This window comes from Schistocerca cancellata, chromosome 8 (genome assembly GCF_023864275.1).
Source record: "Schistocerca cancellata isolate TAMUIC-IGC-003103 chromosome 8, iqSchCanc2.1, whole genome shotgun sequence".
Lineage (NCBI taxonomy): Eukaryota > Metazoa > Arthropoda > Insecta > Orthoptera > Acrididae > Schistocerca > Schistocerca cancellata.
In genome coordinates, this window is record NC_064633.1 from 555964673 (window position 1) to 555976033 (window position 11361).

Consider the following 11361-nt stretch of genomic DNA (forward strand, 5'->3'; position numbering starts at 1 on the left):
ACAGTGTTTGCCGACAAACTTATGTTTTTAAATAAATTAACATTTTCTGGACACATTTCTTCTGCTGTTGCAATAATACAGTTCTTAATTAATTCACCGTCAGTAAATGGCTTACACTGTTTCGCTACTAAATGAGCCACACGAAAGCTAGCACGAGTTGCTGCGTGTTGTTTCAGCATTTACTTTCTTAAACAACGACTGCTGGGTTTTTAGCTGGCGTTTCAGAGACTCATACATTTCTAATAGTTCGCATCCTGTAAACTCGGAGTAATTCTGAGAGTGCTTAGTCTCGTAATGATGTTTTATATTGTATTCTTTGAAGACTGATATTGCTTCATTGCAAATAATACACATTGGTTTGCTGCTTGACTCCATCACGAAATATTGACATCACCACTGCTCTTTAAAAATTCTACATTCACTGTCAACCTTTCGTTTCTTTTCCATATTTGTACAGTACTTCACAAAAGATTGTAACCTGAAAATAAAATTGTGCTATTTAATACTAATAAAACTAGGGAGTAGTCTGCCTAAACAAAATGCTATGAATTTATTTTCAAGGTACTTTAATTACTAAATTAAATACTCACAATTACACTGTAGTTCCACTAAAAATACAGTGAAAAAATACTCAAGTCGTGCCATACGTATTTCATTTTCAGATTTTCCTTGTCTCTTCGAATTCAAACTTTGAATTGTCCCACACATCGTCGTCTCACCTACCAGTACAGTGCATAAAACACAAAAAAACTCGGGAGACACTCGCAACATAGACACAATCACGCAATAGAACTATCGAATATATGCTCTGGCTCTGCTACTCGCTGCAGGATTACATAACTAAATTTATTGTTTCGCCGCTTGAAATAACAATGCGTTGACATGCTCTACCTCTGTTGTGTCTTGCAGTAATAGTGTTGCTAACAATGATTTTGAAATTTCGTTAACTTTGCTGGACGCTTTCGTGAAGAATGTGCAGTGACATACTTTTTTGTCGGTGAAATTCGCCGTAATAATATACGCCAGAATTTCGGTCAGGTACGTCCACCAATCAAAATTATGTAATTAAATAAAAATCGTAATTCCCACAATTTTAGATTTTTGCGATTTCATCTTTCCTTTAGCCTGACATTACGGTGATTATGGAGTCCTAGGGTGCTTTAATCCCACTAGGTAGATTTTGGCCGTTATGACCTCGTGGAGGAGTCAATGTGGCCCGCAGACTACAAAGTTTGGAGACCCCCTGCTTTAGGACGACATGGTCGACTTCCTTTCCTAATCCGATGGGACCAATGATCTCGCTCTTTGTTCCCCTCACATAAATCAACCAACCAATAGGGAGGTGGCCCCCACCAGTCTATGCAAAAACCAAACAGTAGGAACAAACTAATTAGTGCAAGAGACTGCTAGTCAGTTGGTGCTGATGTGTGGAAATTGCTGGTTCACATCGTTAGTTTTATAGCAAAAAATGACGCGGAGACGCATGCGCAGAGGCAGCTGCTACATTAGCAAACTCTGTCGAGTTTCGTGCCCTTTTCTAATCCCGCTCCATCTATGTCTCGCAGGTGCATGCGTAATGGTGATAATATATCCACGCTCTTTGTCGGAACGCACACACGCAAAGTTAAAATTTATATGTCAAAATTAATAAAATCAACTGTCGTCAGATGAGTTATTAGCCAAAAAAATGTTTTATTTCTGAAGAAGTAAAAGAAATCACCGTGTCCCACGCCTCGTCCAGTTGAAAGACGGTACCACTATTAATAAGATCTTCCACCACTCGTTTCTCGACTGATTCCTTAATACCGAATCTCAAACGATCTCGTCGAGAGCATGGCTTCCGTGGCAGAATAATCCATGGTATGTCATGTGGAGATACAATTCTCGGCTATGGCGGACTTACTCGGCTGCGAAGGCGAGTGTGCCAATCACGTTGAACGCATATTTCACGCACTGTGCGCGTTATGTGACCAATGTAGGCTTTGCCACACTGGCAAGGTATTCTTTAGTAAGTAGCCCTCCACAATCCCAGGTCATTCTTTGGCGAACCGAGAAATGGGAACGGAAAATTATGTAAAAATAATGTTAGCTTAAGATCTTTTCTAATTTCGACGAAACATTGCCGACGTATGGGACGAACGCTTTTTCTTGTCAGGATCCTGCCGGTGGTCACGTTTCTTCCTTCTTAAAACTGTGCGGTTCTAAAGTGGAGAATGTCCATTACCTTTGAACAAAGGTTGTAAGTGTTCTAGCTCCTTTGCAAGGCTGTCTCCATCAGACGCAACAGATGCCCGGTGCACCAACGTTCGAAACACTTGTAACCTCCCCCTTCTGAGTAAGGCTATAGTTACCGACGGAAAATAATACCGGCTAGTAGGAAGAAAGTCGACAACAGACCCTTCTGAAGCAAGAATCTATTCTGAACCTAATGTAAATACTGATAATAATTTTTCAACGGGTGGAATTTCATGCAATCGCTCACGAACCATATGGTGGGGGGGGGGAGAGAGAGAAGGGAATCACGTAATATTTAATACAAAACATACTGATTACAAAAAAAGGAATAATTAAAGGTCGCTAGCCCACTAGGGCGATGAATATCCAAAATCCTAAGAAAGGTAATGGCATCGAAAGTCAGGCAAATAATCAGTGGCGTGACAATAGAAGGTTGTCTCACTTTTCCACAACACAACAGTTCACGAGAAAATAAATGAATCAGAAAGTTACTTATTCTGAAATATTAAATTTTGATATCAAAATTAAATGAAGTTGCTGCTTAAATAAATGACTTGACTGTAACTGAAACTTTCTTACTTAAAAAAATGAAAGTCAGTAACCTCAGCGTAACGTAATGCAAAATTTGGGAAAAGGCAAGCAATTTACTTTTAATTATTAAAAGATTGAATTGAATTTACTTTAAGCAAATGAGCAACTGTTTTCAGTTTTAACATAAAAACAATAAAGTACATACCAAGCCAAGAGAAGTCACTCGCTAGGCAAAACACAGAATAAATGAAATTCCGCAGTCTTAATTTGTGCTGTACTTTTAGTTATTAGTTTTACCACTTAAATTTTATGTTAGTCTCAGTGAAATTAATACTCAGAATTGCAAATTAGTTTCGCCTCTGATATACAGTACAAGAATGAACAGTTACTGAGGCAGCAAAATTTAGACTGAAACTAGTCATTAACAAACAAACAAAACTGGCAGTAAATAGTTAATCAGTTTTCATATTTTTACTACTTCTCTTCTCGATTTTTAAATTAATTCCGTTGCTGCAGCAAAGATATATTTTACTACGCCCATATACTCTGAAGCATTGGTTACCTAACATCTTTACCACTGTGACACCTTTGGAAAAATGGTTTTTACTGTAAATCTGGACCCTGCATTGCAATTGTTTATCGTGTGTGCTGCCTTCAAACAGAGAAAGTAAAGTGTTTTCAAGTGAACTGAAAAGCACGAACAGAGTGGACGTCCACAAATTTGCTGATTTTAAAATTCATAACAAAAACATGGGAAATTCCGCCACACAATCATACAGCACTTAAGTTTTCGACACATTTCACGTTTTAATAACTTTAAAACACATTCATATATCTTTTAATAGACGTCAAAAGAACTAAATTATTCGTAAATTTCACCAAATAGCGAATTAAAAAGCTTTCTATCCTAGCGCAGCAAATCGGTAACAAATATAAAACGAGACCCCCGTAGGAAAACAACGAAGTCTGTATCATCCATCTGAAGATGGATTTGTAAGAAATCCCAGACCGGTCATGGTTTGATTCAAATAAACCTTTTTAAACCTCACATGTGAGTGGTTGAATATTTCGTTCGTAAGATAGATACAAATAACAGTTCCTGCATCAGTCACTTGCTTGTTTTCCTACTACGAGTTTCGATGATTCCCACCGTCCCCTTCAGATGGCGAACTGTTTGTTTACATAGCTGGTGTTGGTGAAGAGCACAGACGTCTTTTCACAGTGTAGCTTATTTTGAATTTTTTGAGAGACGGTAGAGTTGTAGAAAGACTGCATACTCCTGTCTAATATATTTGCTCCTCACCTGCCGCGCGGGATTAGCCGAGCTGTCTTGGGCGCTGCAGTCATGGACTGTGCGGCTGATCCCGGCGGAGGTTCGAGTCCTCCCTCAGGCACGGGTGTGTGTGTTTGCCCTAAGGATAATTTAGGCTAAGTAGTGTGTAGGCTTAGGGACTGATGACCTTAGCAGTTAAGTCCCATAAGATTTCTCGCTCCCCACCACACGTTACGTTTACAATGTCACTTCAAAAATTTTGAAGTGACAGTGTTAAGTTAATGTTCACTGGAGAGGCAGCAGACTTTTCACAACTCTACTGTTCCTAGAAAAAACTCAAAATAATCTACACTGCCGTTGGTGAAGAGTACAGACGTCTTTTCGCAGTAACAGACGAATACCAGCTACGTAAATAAACAATTCTCCACCTTAAGATGACGGTGTGAACCGTCGAAACTCGCAGTAGCAAAATAAATGACTGACGCACTCATTTTACCTGGGACACCATATATACATGTAAGTCTGCAGTCTTTCGTGGCCGTTGTCACTAAAGTTAAAATCTTCTGGGTTGCTCGGCCGCGTCATATTACCTTCTAAAATAATCGGCGTTTCGACCTCTCTGCTGGGATCTTCTTCAGGATGTTTCGGTGTCCACTATTGCTAGAACACTGCCAGAGATCAGTATCGCATTCTCTTACAAAGGGGAGTTTTCCCGCGTTTGTACTGGAGAAGTGGGACTATTGTCTAAAATTTTTGTGGCTACCATTGGTGGGTCGTCGTTATAGGCTGGTCTCTGACAGTGTTCCAGCAATGGTGGACACCGAAACATCCTGAAGAAGATCCCAGCAGAGGGATCGAAATGTCTCGTAAAACTGAAATACTAAACACCTTTTTCTAAAGCTGTTTCACAGAGGAAGACCGCACTGCAGTTCCTTCTTTAAATCCTCGCACAAACGAAAAAATGGCTGACATCGAAATAAGTGTCCAAGGAATAGAAAAGCAACTGAAATCACTCAACAGAGGAAAGTCCACTGGACCTGACGGGATACCAGTACGATTCTACATAGAGTACGCGAAAGAAATAGCCCCCCTTCTAACAGCCGTGTACCGCAAGTCTCTAGAGGAACGGAAGGTTCCAAATGATTGGAATAGAGCACAGGTAGTCCCAGTCTTCAAGAAGGGTCGTCGAGCAGATGCGCAAAACTATAGACCTATATCTCTGACGTCGATCTGTTGTAGAATTTTAGAACATGTTTTTTGCTCGTGTATCATGTCGCTTCTGGAAACCCAGAATCTACTCTGTAGGAATCAACATGGATTCCGGAAACAGCGATCGTGTGAGACCCAACTCGCTTTATTTGTTCATGAGACCCAGAAAATATTAGATACAGGTTCCCAGGTAGATGCCATTTTCCTTGACTTCCGGAAGGCGTTCGATACAGTTCCGCACTGTCGCCTGATAAACAAAGTAAGAGCCTACGGAATATTAGACCAGCTGTGTGGCTGGATTGAAGAGTTTTTAGCAAACAGAAAACAGCATGTTATTCTCAATGGAGAGACGTCTACAGACGTTAAAGTAACCTCTGGCGTGCCACAGGGGAGTGTTATGGGACCATTGCTTGTCAAAATATATATAAATGACCTAGTAGATAGTGTCGGAAGTTCCATGCAGCTTTTCGTGATTAATGCTGTAGTATACAGAGAACTTTCAGCATTAGAAAATTGCAGCGAAATGCAGGAAGATCTGCAGCGGATAGGGACTTGGTGCAGGGAGTGGCAACTGACCCTTAACATAGACAAATGTAATGTATTTCGAATACATAGAAAGAAGGATCCTTTATTGTATGATTATATGATAGCGGAACAAACACTGGTAGCAGTTACTTCTGTAAAATATCTGGGAGTATGCGTGCGGAACGATTTGAAGTGGAATGATCTTATAAAATCAATTGTTGGTAAGGCGGGTACCAGGTTGAGATTCATTGGGAGAGTCCTTAGAAAATGTAGTCCATCAACAAAGGAGGTGGCTTACAAAACACTCGTTCGACCTATACTTGAGTATTGCTCATCAGTGTGGGATCCGTACCAGATCGAGAAGACGGAGGAGATAGAGAAGATCCAAAGAAGAGCGGCGCGTTTCGTCACAGGGTTATATGGTAAGCGTGATAGCGTTACGGAGATGTTAAGCAAACTCAAGTGGCAGACTCTGCAAGAGAGGCGCTCTGCATCGCGGTGTAGCTTGCTCGCCAGGTTTCGAGAGGACGCTTTTCTGGATGAGGTATCGAATATATTGCTTCCCCCTACTTATACTTCCCGAGGAGATCACGAATGTAAAATTAGAGAAATACGAGCGCGCACGGAGGCTTTCCGGCAGTCGTTCTTCCCGCGAACCATACGCGACTGGAACAGGAAAGGGAGGTAATGACAGTGGCACATAAAGTGGCCTCCGCCACTCGCCGTTGGGTGGCTTGCGGAGTTAACTTTGCCCTGTATAGAGTTGGTGAAAAGCTATTTTCCCTGCTTTACACAAATGGGTTGATCCGTCATACAGGGGCCCATTTCAGAAGGGCTGTGGTGTGCCGCCAGGTGGACGACGACGTGCTGGTGAACGTGCACGGCGTGCTGCGGCTGCTGTCGGAGGCGGCGTCGCGAGGCTGGGGGCTGGTGGGCAACGTGTTCCACGGCCAGCCGCACCGGTGGCGGCTGCCTCACCCGCAGTGGTACCTGCCGCGCTGGCTGCACCCCGAGGCGACGCTGCCCGACTACCTGACGGGCCCCAGCTACGCCGTGGCCGGCTGGGCGCTCGCTCCGCTGCTGCGCGCCGCCCTCCGGACGCCGCTGCTGCCTCTCGAAGACGTCTTCGTGACGGGCGTGGCCGCGCGCGCCGCCGGATTGGCACAGTACCACGTGCCCACCATCGCCGTGGACCGCCCGCTACTGGCCGAGCGCCTCCTGTGCCATGTGCGCCGCTACCTCACCATGCACAAGGTCGGCCCCGAGCGCATGCTCTACTTCTGGCGCCAGATGACTAGTCCCCAGCAGGGCACCTTCTGGCACCGCTATGGGCTGGACGCCTGTCAGGCCGAGTACGGCTGGTGACGGTCACCATCCTGGCACACGGTCGAACCGTGTCCTCTTACCTTTGCCCTGTATGAGAACTCTTCGATTCAGACTTTCCACAGCATGGCTCTGTGGTTGAGCTGAGACTTCAAACACTTCCAGACATGTGTCCTGTGCCTACGCCAGTTGGTCGATCCAGACGCCTACAGATCTTCGGCATGTATGAGAACTGGTCGATCCAGACCTTGCATGGCCGGTGCCACGGTTGTTGGACTGAGCTGACACAGCAAAACGTAACCACTTCAACCACCAATACACCACCAGAGGTCTGACCTGTAACTACGACAGCTGGTCGGTCCAGACATTCCTCCAGTCAAAGACAGTGAATTGTGGCACAGTTCCTGGACTGCATTGGTACATGTAGAGCTAACCAAATCAACGACCAACAGACCTCTTGTTGCAGCAATTGAAAATTGTCCTGTAGTACACCCTGTATTATGTGAACTGGTTGATCCAGACTTACCACAAGTGGGAGTTAGTGATACGTAGCATAGTTGCTGGACTGCACTGATACAGTGAGACTGAACCACTTCAGACACCAATACCCCACCAGAGGTCTGCCTTCTACCTAACAGAATTGATTCAGACTTTCAATGAATAAAAGCAGTGAAATGTAGCACGGCTGATGGAGTGTAATGACTCAGCAAGGCATCAACAGACCACATGTTGTAGCAGTTGAAACATCATCAGAGGCATGCCCTCTATTACGAGAACTGGGAAATCCACACTTTCCGCAAGTGGACTTTAGTGAAAAGTGGCCTGGTTTCTGGACTACAGTGATACAGCCAGATCTAATCCTGTCAACTACCAGTACGCCATTCGATGCAGCAAAGAAAAACTTACGGCAGTTTGCACTGTACCAATGAGAATTGGCCGATCGAGATTTCCCTTGAGTCAAAGCCAGAGAAATATGGCATGATTGCTTGGCAGTTACAACAAAATGAGACCTAACTACTGACACACCACTTGATGTAGGAAACGAAATTTGGTCAGAGGTGTGCCCTGTGTGTAGGAGACTACGTGATGGAGGTTTTCAGATCTCTTAACATAGGTCAACAGTTTTCAAACATGGCATAGTTATTGGAGTGCACTGACACAGCAAGGCCTAACCATTTCATCTGGCAAAAAAACACTTTTTGCAGCAATGGTAACTTCAGAGCTATGTGCTTTATTGTGAGAATTGGTTGAGACAGACTTTCCACAAGTGGAAGTAAGGAGATATGACTTGGTTGTCAGACTGCGTTGACAAAACGAGACTTAACCATTTTAAACCACCAATACACCACATAATGCAGAAAAAAAATTGTCCAGAGGTCTGCCCGTTACCTAAGAGAATTGGTCGATCCAGACTTTCCATGAGTCAAAGGCAGTAAATACGGCATGGCTTAGATCCGTCTAGTAACAAATTTTTCTTACAATATCGTTTCACCTTTATTATTTGCAAGGTATCTTCATTGGCGTGGAGTTATACGCATTTATGTTTAAACTATTTTGGTTTACAGTTTGAACATTATATATTGAAGTTATGAAAAGTTTAAGCAATTTCTGCTTACCGATGGTGTAGCGATAGTATAAACAGCTACTTATAAATTTCGTAGATGTTGGTCAACATGTGTTTTTTTTCCTGTTTTACAGCTGTTCTGCTTCTGATTTTTGCCATACGAAATTTCGCCTGTGTTCACTTAATGTTATTTTTGGATGATGGTGCCAACAGTTGAACATCATTATCAACTGTTGAATGTGTGTGTGTGTGTGTGTGTGTGTGACATCAGTGATCTATTCCTGTGTGTGGGATAGATCACTGATATCACAAACACTCATCCTTTCTTCCAGATGTGTTAGTCCCACAAGTTTCGCAAAAGAATTTCTGTGAAGTTTGGAAGGTAGGAGAAAGGGTACTGGCGAAAGTAAAACTGTGATTTAGTTACTTGGTTGGTTACATGTCTGAACATCTGAACGTTTCTTTTACCGAAATTATGTGGAACGAGCCACTTTACGAGATGTATCTACATGATCAGTGTTAAACGAACACATTTTTTCTAGTTGTACTCGTGCAACTACACTTCAAAACAAGTTTTTTTTTTACGGGCCACAAATTTTTAAATATAAATTCGTTCATGTAACAGGAGTTGTTGTCCAGGAGAAACGATTTAGGGGCAGGTCGTGAGGCGTGCTAGGATGACTCACTTTGTAGAGCATTTGCAAGCGAAAGACTAAGGTCTGGCAAAGTTTTAATCTACCAGGAAGCTTCATATCAGCGCACACTCCGGTGCAGAGATAAAATTCATTTCGGACTCTTACATCAGTTGGTAATAACATCCAGCAGCTGACGACACCATCCAAAATGAGGATAGCTCACAGGTATCACAAGGAAGTATTCAATAGTTGGTAATAAGATTCAAAATTTGGCGAAGCCACCCAAAATTTAACATCGCGAAAACAAATGCTCATTTCCTAGTGCTGCGAAAATTAAATTTCATACGGCAAGAAGCAGAAGCAGCGTAGCTGTAAAATAGGAAAAAGAAGACATGTAGTCCAGTATCTACGAAATTTGTAAGTAGTGATTTATACTATCACCACTTCACAGGTAAGCAGAAACTTTTTATAACTTCAATATATGATGATCAAAATGTAAAGCAAAATAGTTTAAATACAAATGCGTACATATCCTAGGCCACTGAAGATGCCTTGCAAATAACAAAGGCGTATCGCGTATGGCAAGAAAAGAAATTTTTTTTTAGATGAAATTGGACGGCTCTAAAGTAATAATCATCAACATACCTGCAACATTGCTCGCTACTGAGGACGATAGGACAACAGATCAGTTTATGATGTGTCACGATTGTTGGACAGCGCTGACACAGCGAGGTCCAGCTACTGCAACCACTAACACACCACTAGACAAAAAAAGATTTTCAATAAGTGTGCCCTGCATGTATGAGACAGGCTGTTGCATACTTTTATACTGTCGCCTGACACAGGTCAAAGGTTTTCATTTGTGACGTGTTTGTTATACTGTATTGACAGAGCGAGGCCTAACCACTTCAAACACCAATAGACCACTTTTTGCGCCAATGGAAACTTGTCCAGAGATCTGCCCAGTAGCTATGAGAATTACACGATCCAGACTTTCCGCCAGTCAAAGCCAATGAAACGTGGCATGGTTCTTGGACTAAATTAATGCAGCGAGCGTTAACAGCCTCGATATACCACTACATGTAGCAACAAAATCTTGCTCACATGTATGCCCTGTACCTAAGAGAACCAGTCTATTGAGACTTTCTGAGCCGGTTTTTCATCAGCCAACGGCAGTGAAACGTCGCTTGGTTGTCGAATCATGTTGACACAGAGAGAGATATCTAATTCATTCACCAATACACCACTTGCTACAGCAAAGAGATCTTTGCTGCACCAGTCCAAACATTCCACCAGTCAGAGACACGGAAACGTAGTGCAATTGTTTGTCTGCCCCGAGTCATCTGGTGGCGACTACAGCGTCCTCCAATGTATCAGATGATTCAGCAAGGCTCTGTCAGTCTAAACTTTCAGACAGTCGCTTACCGCGAATGGAAGGCACTGAAATGTGGATTGGTTGCTGGACGACGTTGACAGGGAGAGATCTGTCCTTTTCCTCCGCCAGTACACCACTTGATGTAGGAAAGTGGACTTCTCCAGATATCCGTCCTGTATGTATGACAACTTGTCAGTCGGTTTCCACGAGTAGAAGACAGTGAAATGTTTACATAATTGGTGAACTAAAACGCCAATTCGAAACTTAACCACTTTATCCCCCAATCCAATAACTGATGCAACAATGGAATTGGTCTCAGTACATGTGAGATCTGGTCGATTGTGGCTTTCAGAACATTTCCCTCCAAGAGTCGAAGGTAGTGAAATGTGTCACGGTTCTTGGATTACACTGAAACAGGGAGAGCTAAACCCCCTTCTCCTGATAATACACCGCTTGATGCAACAATGGAACCTTGTGCAGAAGCCTGCATTGTACCTATGAGAACTGGAGAATCCATCTCTCTTAGGGTTGTGCTCCACAAGTCGAAGTTACGCACATGTGAGACAGTTGATGGTCTACGTTGGCACAACGAGAGCGAACCACATGGTCCGCCAATACATCACTCGACTCATCAGAGGAAACTTGTGGAGATGTCTGCCCTCCGCCTGTGAGCATTGCTCCGTAAAGACTC

The 11361-nt window shown here is 43.1% G+C and overlaps 1 protein-coding gene across 1 annotated transcript in view; it reads left to right on the forward strand.

The window, feature by feature from the left end:
- LOC126095685 (beta-1,3-galactosyltransferase 1-like) overlaps nucleotides 1-8825 on the forward strand; it is a 316203-nt gene extending 307378 nt beyond the window's left edge. The window contains exon 5 of the mRNA XM_049910441.1: nucleotides 6626-8825. Within this exon, the coding sequence (XP_049766398.1) occupies nucleotides 6626-7138 (513 nt within the window). The 3' untranslated portion in view covers nucleotides 7139-8825. The remainder of the gene's footprint in view (nucleotides 1-6625) is intronic.
- The last annotated feature ends 2536 nt before the right edge of the window (nucleotides 8826-11361 follow it).